At 38.0% G+C, this 15,449-nt stretch overlaps 1 protein-coding gene across 1 annotated transcript; it reads right to left on the minus strand.

Moving 5' to 3' along the window:
- Positions 1-368: 368 nt before the first annotated feature.
- On the minus strand, positions 369-15,075 carry LOC140245370 (aqualysin-1-like). The gene is made up of 8 exons (XM_072324945.1): positions 14,968-15,075; positions 13,887-14,024; positions 11,983-12,124; positions 8,891-8,997; positions 8,054-8,195; positions 6,747-6,931; positions 1,573-1,744; positions 369-1,013 (listed from the first exon to the last, which is right to left on the minus strand). Exons 1-8 carry the CDS (start codon positions 15,073-15,075, stop codon positions 880-882), a joined length of 1,128 nt encoding a protein of 375 aa, XP_072181046.1. The 3' UTR covers positions 369-879.
- Positions 15,076-15,449: the final 374 nt, after the last annotated feature.

Below are 15,449 nucleotides of genomic sequence, written 5' to 3' on the forward strand. Positions count from 1 at the left end.
ATATTTCCCACTGTAATTCCCCACACAAATCGAAATTAAGAAAAAAATGAAAACACTTATCTCCACAAGAAATGAGAAAGGTCAATTAGCACGCAAGCTGCCATGCATTAATTTTTTTTTTTAAATAACTGTTGATATTGCTCCAGCAAAAGCACAGAGCGAATCAACAAAAAATGAAGATAATGATAAAGGAATTGAAGGGTTGTCTAACACTTACTCCATTTCGACTTCTCTCCCCCCACCCTTTTTTTTTTTTTTTTTTTTTTTTTTTGCAATTCATCCCCATTTCTTTACTATTTTTCCTATCATTTCCTATTATTCTTCCGTCAGTCTTCCTGGGCCCTTTCTCAGTAGCATTTTCAAACATCTCGCTAGACAAGCTTCCGATCATTGCCCTCTCACAACTTGTAACTTCTGTTATGATGATCTTTGATCAGGGGTGCGTGCTTTGATAATATTCCTCCTCATCTCGGCAGTAACTGTGCGTTTGTAGCTCATTGCTTTACAACGTCTACAGAGCAAAGATCACATATTTTCCATTATGAGGGAGGCATTTGCACACTCTGAAATCAAATTTTCCAATAGCAGATCAGAGAAATTGTCATACGAGTTCTGTACTCGTACGGTAAGCTTTTACAATTATTTCTTTTTTTCATTCTGCAGCACAATTTTGAAAGGCTGATCGATTGTAAGTTTTTCCTTTTCTCAAGATTTCATTGATCTGCGAACTGTTATAGTCATTGCTTGTTTCAACAATATGTTGAGTAAATCTTTAAGATCAGGGATATATTTGATATTAATAGGTCGTTTAATAAGTCTGGTTATCATGCAATGGTTCTAAGATGTCGTTATAATGTCCACTTCCACACCGGATGGTGTCTAGTCACAATACGCCAACAAGTTTGGGCTAGTGACCTTGCAGTCCTTGACAAGATTGGGAGTGGCGTTGTCTACAATCTTGGTGTAAACCTGCTCCGCAGAAAGTCCCATCCCCAACATAACAGCAGCGATACCTGAGTGGAGAGACAGAGTAACCTTGGAAACTGATCAAACCCATCAACTCGACCAATATTTCACTAGCACAATAAACATAACCCCAGCAATTCATCTCCACAATCGAAGTCAGATGGCAATACGTAAAACATAACAAACATTGCAAGTCAACTGAATAACAGATGGATTGAGATGACAACCTGGCGATACATCGAATCATAAAATACCCAGTCAGTTTAATCGGTTAAACCGTTGATCAACAAATGCTACCCCACACTATTAAAAAGAAAAGGGTAAATCAGCGTTTTAAAAGGGGCGAGGAGCGACAGCGTTATACAAGTGTTGCATTCACCTCTTTTCTTGCTGTATCTAGCACATCTTACTGTTAGATTCAGCTGGATGAAATGGTAAATACAACATTTTAAAAACGCTGTCACTCCTCGCGCCTTTTAAATGTTGATTTACCCATTTCTTTTTAAGAGTACACGATAAAAAAAGAATACAAATCAGCCATTGCAGATGCCTTTCCTTATATTAACCTTTGATAGGTCCAAGGCTTTGTAAGAAACAGTCACGTACCTGAGACATGTGGACAGGCCATGCTCGTTCCGCTCATCGTTCTGTATCCGTTGTCACTGCTGTGGCTAAGGCTGACAATGCTGGAACCAGGGGCAAACAAATCGAGGCATTTTCCGTAGTTTGAGAAATATGAACGAGTGTCGGTGCTATCGGTGGCTCCGACGGTAATGGCCTGAGAAAAAAAAAATGAAGACAAGAATTATAAATGTTGTCTAGAATATGACAATTAGTAATCACCACCTTAATTCCAATGACCATATTCACTCTTACCATACTCGTCGTTCCCATGATTTTCATTTAAGTAATCCAAAGCTTTTACTTGCTCAAAAGTCGATTAGACATCAAGGTCCGGATACATGGAACACTCTTCCTGAGGAGTTGAAACAGTGTGCCTCCTTGTTTTCATTCAAAGCAAAGTTAAAGAAGCACATTTTATTACAGTACACTTCAGATACGAACTTAAAACAAATTATTTATATGACTAATTTTTTTGGGTATTGGTTTGAGATTTGGCACATGTGACCGCTGTAGTACATACGCACATGCGCAAATTTATTCATTTATACTTTTTCGTCATTGTTGAACAAAGTGTTGCTATGGTATCAGTATGTTTTGGATGAGGATTATACAAAAATTATGCAAAAAAGTTCGGCTAATTCTCTCTGTTTTTTTTAGTATTTGGTTTCGGATTTGATATGTGTGATCATTAATATATTACCTTGATGTGAAAGATTTTATTTTTTTTTTATTTTTTTTTCAATTGTTGGGAAATGTGTTTCATGGTAACTCCATATTTTGAATGATAATCATATGATAATGTGATTTCAGTTAATTTTTTTTTTTCAGATTTTTGGGCAATTGATTTGAAATTCGGCATATGTGACTGTTATGATATGTGGGTGTGCACAATTCATCATTTGTTCACGTTGAACATTGAGTCGTTATGGTAACAATATACAAATTAATTGTTAGCTGGGTTTATATTCTCGGTGTTTAACACATTGAGTGATAGTTTTAGTTTTGATTTGTACACATGTGCTTCATTTTTATTTTCATGCTGACGACAATGATGATTATGTCCTAAGAGGTTAGAGGCTTAGGGTTGGGGGTCGGGTGGAAATCCAGGAATCTTCTACATTAATGTTGACGTATTTTTTTTCAGTTTTTGAAATTAATGTATGAATATATTTATAAATGAAGTCATGGGTTGGATGATTATATTGGAATTGTATAGTGTTTTTTATGTTTTGAAGTTTGATAAGGATTATGGAGTTAAGGGATGGGGATCAGGGGTTGAGTGATACTTTTTAATGATTGTTAAATGTTTCTTAGGGGCAACATGTGTGGGTTCACATGCCTACGGGCAATAGTAAATGTATTTACTTTTGTGTGCCCTGACCCTCATGTAGTCTCCATTCATTTCATTTTCACATTGTGTAACGTGTACAGTAGAGTGTATCCTTTGTAATGTTCATTCTGGTTTTTGTTTCATGTTTGTGATGTTAATGATATGTATCCTATAGTCTTTACCTGGTCGAATAAATAATAATAATAATAATAATAATAATAATAACAATAATTATAATAATAATGTTGGTCTCCCGATAGCATCATCACATATCGTCCCCTCTTCCAGCAAACCAATTCTATTATTCTAAATTCCAGCATATCTGCCCTTGTGCACTTTCAAGCACCTGCACGCACATTCACCACCACCACCATCACACACCAGAGTTTATTTTCCCCTGCTATCTTCGCAGCAGAATTTGTACACTGCAAAAAGTCCGGTGTTAAATAGTGAACACCGAGCTGGTGTTAAATTTTCGGTGCTCATTTATGGTGTTAAATTAACACCTCCGGGTGTCATTTCCAAATTTTAAACTGTGTTTTGAAGAGTTTCTTAGTAACTGCACTTATTGTTGATTTTTAATTTAAACAAGACGATCAAGAATTTTACATTAAAATACTAGATTTTTGAAAAAATGTGAAAATAAATTTACACCAAAGTAACACCAGCTGGTGTGGTCTCTTATTGAAGCTGGACGGGTGTTAAACCATTGATATTAACACCAACAAATATCAAATCAACACCATGTGGTGTCATTTTTGAATTGACACCAGTACTGTGTCAAAATAACACCAGGTACAGTGTCAAATTAACACCACGAAGTGTCAAGTGAACACTTTTCAACACCATCGCAGTGCATTTTTAACACCTGTGGGTGTGGTCCTTTATTGAAGTTTGATCGGTGTTAGATTTAACACCCGTGGTGTTAAATCTAACACCGATGTTTTTACAGTGTATTGTTACGTCTCTATCTTTTCCTCGGGCCGGCCAGCTTTTCATGCAATGCTTATAATGGCGGCCCTCTGCATATCGTTTCTTAACTACAATTGTTATTCTAATCACTGCTGCATAGACATGCATGCTGTATATTATATCATTAATTTTCTTTCATATCGTTGTTCATGCAATTCAAAAGACTCTGTGTTAAATTTACTTTGTATATTTTCTACATGTTCATGGTCATGTAACTTATGTATATCATTGTTAATGCAAGTCAAACGACTCTGCGTTGAATTTACTTTGTATATTTCCTACATCTTCATGGGTATGTAACTTATGTATATTGATTTGCAGAAGAGTATCTATCAATCAAATTCGATATCATTTTGATAAAAAGATCAAACTCTGTTTTTCTGAAAGATTTTCCATGGATGAAAGGTACAGAAATAAAAGCTGTATAACTGTTTTTTTTTAACAATTAATTTCAAGCAACCCTCCCGGATAAAAACACACACAAACACAAGAACAAACAAACAAACAAACAAACAAACAGACAGAAAACCATCAGTGTATGCAACAACATTATAATAAAGACCCAGCATCACGGGAATACCGTGGCTGACAAGATTCGGATTCGCAATTTCCCGTGCAGTTTTGTAACTCATCTATAAAGTCCCTGCTCTACAATGCCGTTTTCGCCACAATTTCACAAGTTTCTGAGATCGGGAAGGATCGGGTTGAACATAAGCCGATTCGGACACAGTACGATATTAGAACGCTTTAAGAACGCTGTATTTACGACTAGCACGTGCTTGCTATGTTTTTACTACCCTGAAAGGAAATAAGACATTGCAATTTCTGCCGCTGCAGTTAGGCCAGGTTCCACTATGCCGTTCTCGCTACGATTTGACAAGTTTTTCAGGTCGGGAAGGATTGGGTAAAACCTGAGCCGATCTGGACAGAGTACGATGTTAGAACGCTCTAAGTACGCTGCAGTTACGACTACCAATTGCCTGCTACGCTCTTACTACGATGATCGGGAATGAAACATTACGATCTCTGCCGCTGCCGGTAAGCTATAGAACGATGTAGCTACGCTGTCAGTGCGATGTTGCCGATGTTATCCGATCGATGCACGCTGTATCTACGCTGTGAACGATCTATACGATCTTATCACGCTTTTACCCCGTTCAGAGAGCTGAAAAGTTCCCGATGTGCCCCGATGTACCCCGATTCGACTGTCGATCTGCAGTCAGTCAACTTATTAGCATGCAGAACCGACGAAGAAATATACTGTGGACCTCGAAGAGGCTCCTCTTCTCACGGTTCTTTTGCAGCAATGCATTGTTGTAAACAAAGACGTGCTGATTTTTCCAAATCTTTTTCTTGATGTCCTTGCTTTTATAGTCCGTCTTCCTCCAGTTGTAGATGATTTCATATTCGTCAAAATTCTGCTACTTAGTATGTCCTTTTCCTCCTCTTTCAGCATCACGTGCAGTCTCCCTTTCTTCGCCTTTTGGGTAGCTGCTTCGCTGCTTTCTTCTCTTCTTTTTCTTCATCTCTTCTTCGAAAATTACAGCTAAAATTACTTCCCGTTCTTGTGCCGATGTTACTACGCTCAGAAAGACCTTGTTACGCTCATCCCGCTGCGTTTACGCCGTCACTACGCTCTCCCCGCTGCGTTTACGCTGTCACTACGCTCTCCCCGCTTGCCGTACGATTAAAAATATGTCAATTTTGATCGGGGAGATCGGGAAGAAATTTTGAACCGGTTCAAAATTTCTTCCCGATCTGAAAAAATGCCCGCTCCAATCCCGACCTCCACACGCTGCTGCTACGATGCTTCCGATCCCCGTACGCTTTTGCCGCTCTCTCCCGATCTGCTAGATCGGGACAGATCGGGGTCCAAATCGTGATAGTGGAACGGGGGCTTTACGCTTTAGAACGATGTAACCACGTTGTCAGTGCGATGTTCCCGATGTTATCTGATCTGTGCACGCTGTATTTACGTCCTCAACGTTAGTCTTTAATATATAAATATGTAATCTTATCATTCTGTTTCTCCGTTGAGAGCTCAAAAATGTCCGATGTGCCAGTCAACTTTAGCATGTAGAACCAAAGAGACGGACCGCGGAAAACCTTCTAAACTCACGGTCTCTGCAGCAGTTCATCAATAATAGAAACAAAAAAACGTGCTGATCTTTCCGAGGCTTTTTCTTGGTGTCCTTGCTTTTATAGTTCGTCTTCTTGCTGTCGTAGATGATTTTACATTTTCAATATATTAAAATTCTACAACGTCCTCTTTTTCCTCATCCGCTGGCATCACCAGCGTGCAGTCTACCTTGTAGCTGCTTCGCTGCTTTCTTCTCTTCTTTGTCTTCATATTCTTTCTCGACAATTGCAGGAACAATGTCCTTATCCTCCGCAACAGTAACTGTTTTAGGTCTCAATCTCTTTGATTTTCTCCTGGTGGACGTTTTTGGCTGCGAATTTTCAGGCCACTATGGAAAGAAAAAAAAAAAAAAAAAAAAAAACGTGGTTTGACGTAAAACCACGCGGTGAGATGGGATTGTCTAACGTGACAGGCTGTGATTGCCATGGATACCGTGTCAGTTTTTTTAAACTGTCAAGAAAAAATGCCAAGGCAGTCCCGGTGCTAATGAGGAATTTTGCATACTGTGATAAACGCAACGAGACACGGCGGCACGTAATAGACCGTAACATTAATGATCATTAATCAAGATATCTGTAACAACAGTATTTTTACCATTAAGGATAATCCTCAGATTCTAGGCAAAAAAAAAAAAAAAAATCTATAGATTGTATGGGTCCTTGTACTTTTACAGGTTTTATTATACCAATACTGAATTACAAGGGGAAAAAGTACCTCTGTTGCAGAAGCAGGTGAGTAACTGCATGCAGTATCATCGTCGTTCCCAGCAGCTACCACGACGACAATTCCAGCACTTCGCGCATTCGCCACAGCTGTGTTTTGAGCACTTGAGTAGCTTCCACCAAGAGACATGGACGCCACCGATGGCTTTTCACCGTCTGATATTATCCAGTTCAGGGCTGTCAAGTTACAAGAAAAGTGAATGATCATGCTGATAACATTGACAAATAAATTCTGCCTCAGCTCAGAGTCAAAAAGTAAATAGAAACTGTGTATAGGTTAGATGGCGTAAGGCAAATGGGCATACGTTGATTTCTGGGTAGATTGAAGGAAAAAAAGAGAAAAGGAAAAATAATGAATGAAAGAAAGAAAGAAAGAATGAATGAAAAACCCCACCCGTACGCGGTCCTGTGCGACCTCTCTTTCTTGTCCCCACTTCAATATCGAACAAATTCTTGCTTCCACACCTCATTACCAGGAAAATGTTTTGGATACGGTCATGTAACTCACTGTATCATGGTGTCTTACACTAGCTGGGGTGGGTGACTTAATCCTTGATATTAGAGGATTACATTGCTGATATCAAGGAGTTGATGCTACAAAACTGTATGTCCCCGAAGACTACCTAGCTCTATTCATATTAACGTCGACAAATCGAGTCCACTGCCCTCACGTGTGAGAAACGGTAGAATTTGTTGCCGTACAATCATTTCAAGCCGACTGATCTCACTAATGGGTGGCACTGTTCACAACCAGAGTGTTTTCGACAGTTCCAACTTTCGACTGCCTGAACAGTATTGACTGACAACATTAAGACTCATTATGCGGTTGCGTTGTACAGATACGTATCAATCAGATCATATCAGCCACAATAATTATGCATTGTAAGGTCGTTATTTTCTCCCGCTTTGTAAATGGCACAGATTAACATTCGTACATAATGGTAATTGACAAAGCCACATCTCTCTCTCTCTCGCTCTCTCTCTCTCTCTCTCTCTCTGAATTATACTAGTAATAGAAAACAGGTTCAGAAGGATCATTGGTCAATCAGTGATCAAGTTAACACCGAGTCAGCTGGAAAATGGAATATCTCGTGACATATCAAAGAAAGATCTTGTATGTTCATACAATTTTGTGTTCTCAATGAGTATCAGACAAAATCCCATATGTGATTACGAATGTCATTATCATTGTACACGGTACACAATCTAGAATAATGACAGCATTGGCAATATATTATTATTTGTTTCTAAGTTAATACATTTTCAAGTCCGGTTTTTTTTTTTTACTTTTCTGTTTACCTGCAATGGAATCGCTCTTGTATCCGGACCCAGCGCAGTTCAGCGTGCGTATTCCTAGGACCTTTGCCTCGTTTGCGACTCCGTATTCTGAACCGGCAGCAGTCCCGGCACAGTGTGTCCCGTGGCCCTGGCAGTCGATTCCCTGAGGTTAGTCCAGAAAGACGAGATCGACTTCGGTACATAGAACAAAGTCAAATTCAAAGTATTTAAGTCATTCATCTTCCTGTGTTCACATACGGAAACAACGCAATTATTATTGTATATAATACACCGCCATCAAAAAATGCAAGCTTATCTAATTTAAGTTTTATCACTGTGGTTATCTGTTCAATAAAAGATGCGTGTAGAGTATCAGCCTAATCAGTTTCCATGAATTATTCTGCGATTTAGGAGTAGCAACGAACACAATAATAGATTATCACTGCACGCATTTTTTTTTAAAATTCAATATAGGTGTATTGACAATAAAAAAGAACACGCAGCTGAATAGCTGAAATTGTTTGTTTTACAATTAAAACATCCAACACTGTAAAGCAATATATATAAGTATTACATGTATATATATATATATATATATATATATATATATATATATAATTTATATATATATATATATATAATTTTTATATATATATACATATATACACATAAATATATTGTTTCACTAGTTACAACTGTTGACCTCTTATCCCTCAATGAAAATGTATGTATTAGAATTATCAATATTGCTTTATGAATACTGAAAATATTGCACATTTATAAAAACAAATAATTATACAGACCATTGAATAGCTGAACTAGGCACGGAATAGTTAAATTTCTGAACAATAATCTTACATCCCCACCAATCATATCCTTTGCGACAAACGCACGCCCGCCGAAGTCTGTGTGTGTCGGCCTTATACCAGTGTCAATGACGTAGATGTATTGTCCACTTCCATATCCTGATTACGATAGTGATAATAATCGCAATGAAAATAATAATGACGAAGATAATAATCATATAAAATGATGATGATGATAATGAATAAAACTTATGTAACTGATTGACAAATTGCCCTACATCGACGTAAATAAGCACTGAATTGATCAGTGTTTAAGTAGTAGCCATGATAACTTATGTAGTGGTTAATACTGACTTTTCCAGGCGCATTAATACGGAAATAGTGTATATTGAATTAAAATACAGCATTATGTACATGTAATATAAAAACGACAAAAATGAGGGTTGACCAAATACATAAGTTTTAAGGGATAATTTGAACTTATCAAGACAATCAGCATTTCGGATATAAAGAGGGAGTTTCTTCCAAAGAGATGGAGAAAAAACAGAAAAAGCCCTGTTGCCATTACAGCTATAGACGCATGGACCATGTAATTGTACAGTGGAGGAAGAATGGAGAGGATGGGTTGAAGTGGAGGAGAAGAGAGAAATCAGGTCTTTGAGATGAGATGGCATAAGGTTATTACCCAACTTATAAACGATGAAAAGAATTTTAAAGGTGATACTTTAAAGTATGGTGAACGAGACATTAAAATCAAGAAAATCATATAAAAGAAGGAAATCTCTCCTAAAACAGATTTTTAGTGTGACATATTAAAAGATATTCGCGTCACTGAGAAATCGCGAGTAAAAACTGACTGAATTGCTTCACCGATATTCGCTCCGGAGCAGCCGTCTTTTTCGAGCCCTAAAATATGACGTCACGAAATGAACAAAACCCTTTACGAGTGCAGAAGGACAACCGAGGCCGCCATTCATAAAGCGCGTATTTCTTGGTGAGCGGATGCAATATCTGGCCTGTCTTTAGTCGCCTCTGCTTTCTCGGCTGAGACATTAAAACGTTCAATTTTTACCTTATATTGTACGGAAAGATTTTGAGTTTGACATCGAGAGTGAAATGAGTGATGACAGTGACAATGAAACTGATAGTGACAGTGGCAAAGTCGGAGCGGTAGAAGAAGTGAGGGAGAGGCGACGGATATGGAAGGCCGCCGCGGACACAACTCGTTTGGGGCATACATGGAAACGGGCACACTGCCTCTCCATACGTATGCCCCAAAGGAACCACTTCCGCGACGGCCCTCCATAGACGGAGCCCACTGTGTGGATGGAGTGGTAGCACAGCGCACAGTTCGTGACGTTCTGGTGACGTTCTGGTGGTCTAAAAGGGATCTCAAAACACCATATCTCCATCGTTCTGGAGACGTTTTTACCTTCTGCAAGTTAATTATTTCTAGAGACTTAAGCTTTCCAGAAATGTATAAATTACCTTGTTTTAAGGTTAAGGTTTTGGGGATCCAGTGGAGGGATTTGATAACTGGAGTACTGTGGTCAGATCTTTTTGTGAGGGTCACAAGCCTAGCAGCTGTATTTTGATTTTTTTGTAGTGGTGCGATACTAGAAACAGGGAGACCAACAAGAAAAGAATTACCGTAACAAATATGAGAAGATACAAACGCATGAATAAGACTTTCAGTGGAAGACCGATGCAATAATTTGCAGATTTCACCTATTGTACAAATAATAATAGCCCAAGCAGCAGAACGACATGAGTTCCTTATATGTTTCTGAAAGTTCAGATGCTTATCAACAAGGTAAAGCAATGTGGATCGAGGCTGGTCCAGGTGAGGCTGGTGTGATGACTAAAGGCTGGCGAGACACGTGTGATTACTAAATCTATGACATTGCACTTCATTATTCATGAACATCTCAGAAATCAAATGATTAAAAGAACAGGTAGAAAGAACAAATGCTAATATAGACCAATATGTGTGTATGCATTATGTGTATGTGTGTGTGTGTGTGTGTGGGTGTGTGTGTGTGTGTGTTTGTGTGAGTATGTGTGTGTGTGTGTGCGTATGTGCGTGATGATAAGAACGCACATAAGTCCGCACGTCACATTACGAGGGAAAACGATATGAAAGAATGATAAAGACATGTTTTAAAAAAAAATCCATTTTCGGCGAAAGGTGCACATTCTGTTAAAATGATTTGATGTCATTTATTGGCTTCTGATTTATCATTGCACATGTACACACATTGCTGATAGTATATATACCTTGTATATGTACAGAAGTTTTGTGAAAAAGGTTATTTTGCGTCCATTGGCTTTAAAATGACGTAAAACAAAAGCGCAACAAACACTTATTTGTTAGGAGCCCTTATTATGTAGGTCCTAAATACGGGAAGAGTGACTTGCGAAGAGATAGTATAGCAGAAAGGGTCGAAGGAAAGGAGTGAATTTACTGCCTTCAGAAAAGGTTTGTTTTCTTATTCACACAACGTATCACGAGGATTACAGCTCAGCATATCGTTCCATACTTTTTTTTTTCTTTCCACCCTTGTGCAAATTGGACAGTTTGTATGCCAAGTCATGGGCGGTCATATGGTTACGTAGGAGATCAAGTGCGGCAGTATGTACAAAAAGGAAATTATATACAGCACACACGCGTCATCATCATGATCATGATAATAGAATCATTGCCATCTAAAGATCAGCATCGTTTTTACAGCTTTCCTAAAGGGATCGTATAGTTTTGGTTGACACCTTATTTCAGGTTTCTTACATTTTTGGTGAGATAATGAGAAATCTCTTATGAAATATGAAAGAGCATGTAATTCTATGAAGAATTCAACGTTTATTTGATGAAAAATCGGTTTTGAAATAGCTGAGATAATAAAAAAGGGCGATTCTAATAAAGTGTGGGGCCCCCACTTTATTACGATCGCTTTGTTCTGCTTTGTTTTTGGATGTTTCAGCCATTCCAAACACGATTTTTATGAAATAAACTTTGAATTCCTCTTAAAATGGTATGCTCTGTACTATATCATAAGTGTTTTCTTGGTATCTCCCAAAAAGTTAAAAGCCCAATTCTCATCTCTACCAATACTGCACCATCCCTTTAACAGAGTTTTGATACTGCACCATTGAGATTCATGTCGTTATCCAAATCATCGTTCCTCTGATCAATACGATCAATTCCCCATGATTCTGGAGATCTGTTCCTGCCGTAGGCATAGACGACTTCGTCTTCTTCAACATATTTCACTCCTTCGAGAGATCGGAGCTTCATGCAAACAAAAGACGAAAGATGAAGATGGTAGTGAAGTAGAATTTTGCAGGCGTAAGTCGAGACTTATTATTTGTTTTATTTGTTCGTTTTCTTTGTCTTTATTTGTTTACTTTCTTTAAATCATTCTTCATGGATGGTCTTTTCAGTTCGACAAAACTGGGGCCCGTTGCATAAAACTTACCGTTGAATTTCAATGGTAACTACCGTCAAAATTAGGCGTCAGAGCCAATCAGCATCAAGGATTATGAAATTTACCGCTAATTTCAAGACTTACCGCTAGAAAGGAGCGGTAAGTCCAGCGGTAAGGGTTTTATGCAACAGGGCCCTGGTCTTCAAAAGGGCCTCTGCATGGATTATACGTCATCAGTGATTATGAAATTACAGTGAACATGATTATCATGTACATGAGTTTTGCAAACCAAACATATACAACATGTACGAGTATAAAGAGTGAATCAAACAATAAGGAAATGCATCATGCAGATACAAATCAGAATACTGAATATCAAGGTTGACGCACATCCCAGACGTAACGTGCGCATTTCCTTCTGTCCAATTCAAGTCAAAATCTAAAGGTTTGTAAGATTTATTGTTACTAGGAGTACTGGACGGACAAGCAACCCTGAAAATTACGAAGAAGTGCATCGTACAACGATGCATAGCGAGTAAATCTAAAAAGCTTGTAACTCGTAAAATAAGTAGACAGGCGCCTCTTGCTACGCAAGGCACCAAATACAAGTCCTATATAACGGGTATATCGAAGAATTGTGATGACACCATCATTGTATCTATCAATTTGGCTTTTTTTTTAAATTTCTCTTCGGGCAAAACCAACATCATCATATATTCATAATTTTCATCATTTTCTTATAGTTATGTACGATTTTGAAATAGATTCTGTTCATTGTAACTGATGGACAAATTGCCCTACGTAAATAAGCACTGAATTGATCAGTGTTTTAGTAGTAGCCATGAAAAAAAGTCATGGGCGTACGTACTTAGGCAGGATTCGAACCTACGACCTCCTGATCACCGGACAGCCGTCATCTCCACTAGACCACCGAGCTTCCTCTCGACAGCAAGTTAGAGGGCACTGCGTAATTATTCAAATTCTCGAAATTCTATCGTCGAGGTGTTTTTTTTTTTTGGGGGGGGGGGGGGGGGGGGTTGTTTGTTTTGTTTTGTTTTTTTTTTTCAACTTCGATATGGTCGATGTAGGGCAAATTGTCAATCAGTTACAATCAAAACACCTACAACCTACGACCTCCTGATTACCGGACAGGCGTCATCTCCACTAGACCACCGAGCTTCATCCCGACAGCAAGTTAGAGGGCACTGCGTAATTATTCAAATTCTCGAAATTCTTTCGTCGTTATGATCGATGTAGGGCAAATTGTCAATCAGATACAATAAAAACACCTCGAAGGAAGATTTTCATGAATTAGAATAATTCTGTTCCTTCCTGTTTACTCTGTCAAATAGAACTGAATTACCCACATTTGCCAGAGGTTGGCCTATATAGTAACTGAATTTATTCAAAAGGGGTTGAATGAATATCTTTCAGGATAACTATTCTAACCTTAGTGTGGAAGAGCATTTAAAAAAAGACATAATTCCAATTCATTTCTACTTCCTGCTGGTTTTACAAGTTCTCAAGTACATCTAGTAACTTAGTGTTTAAATAATTCATTGCAAAAGGGGTGGGGCTATAAAGTAGATGAAAATGCCCAAATCAAGACTTTTTTTTTTTACTTACAAGATTAAGGGCGACACCGGCAATATCTGCTTGGATCACGAATCCGTTCAACGCCTTTGTGAATTTTCTCTTGATGGCTGTTTCCACTGACACATCTCGCTTAAAACGGCTGATGAAGGAGTCTAGTTCAACATCGTCCTGCATAAGAGCAATGTTTTTCTTGTTGATCATTAGTTACACATTTCCTGAATATGGGAAAATTCAATGGTAACAAAATAATTATACATATCAAAACAAGGATGGTAAATATTGAGTATGTTTACACACATGAAAAAGAGAACTTCCAATTTACCCTTTCAGGGCACTAACAATGCTTACGTATACTGTTAAGAGTATCTCCATGAATGCTTAAAACTATCGTGCTTTAAGAGAAAAACTATATCGGTATATACTTTTGTTTGTGCGTATTGATTTCGTGAAAACATAGTCAACTGAAACTTTTCATTCGAGCCCCAAAGTTACAAATGAAATTTCAAACTGTCATTTGAAAGGTCTTTTAGCCAAGTGAACCTGTAAACCAAAAGGACCCATCATTCTTATTTTCTGCACTATAAATTTTCAAAATGAATTTTTAAAATGAACAAAGTGCACACTGCCACGTAATACATAACATAACAATGAGGAAGAACTAAAACCATGTACGTTTCCTGGGTATAACGAAATTAAGAAAAGTGGGGGGGGGATGTCACAATCACAAACGAAAGTAGCCAACTGCCATCAGCAACTGGGAATATCAAAACATGTATAGCTATCTTGTACTGTAAGGATATGAAGAACAATCGTGATTTTTGAGGGAGAACGATTTTGAAAAGCGAATCTGTGTAGTGGGCCATGATCTTGGACGCATTGATAACACACACATTTTCTTTCCTATGACATAAACTATAATGATACAGGCCTATTGAAAGTAAGATCGCAATTGACAGCTTTTTTTTCCAAGTACAATATCAAGCAGCAACTTGTACAGGCATGTGTTTATGGGTATAGAATAATTTTCAAGTACCTTAAGTAAAATTACACACTTGCAAAAGAATAAGAGATTTTAAAGAGGAAGAACCACGAAGCTGTATCACTAAATCACCTCCAACACCACGATGTAGCGCCCTTGGATTCGGTTCTTGGTCGGGACATGGAATGGAGCCAAGGCGGTGGCAGCGGCCACAAAGGCGAGTAGAAATAGGTATCTCATCTCTGAAAAGCTACTGTTCATGCAGAAAAATAGATTGAACATCTCGTCCTTAAACTAATATTCGTTACTCTACTTCCGTCATAAGATTCACATAGCACCTCAACATCGCTTCAATATGATTTTGTTTATTTCTATCACTTGAAATTTATGTCTTTCTCATTTCGATTTCATCATAATAGATTTGATGAGATATCATTAGGGAACAAAGGCGTTCACAACAGTGTGAGTGTAAAAGTCTAGTTTGTACGAGCATAGTATGAATTTATTTATGTTTAATATTGTTTTTCAATATGTCCTTGAGATACCTACACATTTGGAAAAATTTGTAAGAAGTCTGGCAGAAAACGACACTTTAACACACATCTGTCTTTAAG

Source organism: Diadema setosum, chromosome 22 (genome assembly GCF_964275005.1).
Source record: "Diadema setosum chromosome 22, eeDiaSeto1, whole genome shotgun sequence".
Taxonomy (NCBI): domain Eukaryota; kingdom Metazoa; phylum Echinodermata; class Echinoidea; order Diadematoida; family Diadematidae; genus Diadema; species Diadema setosum.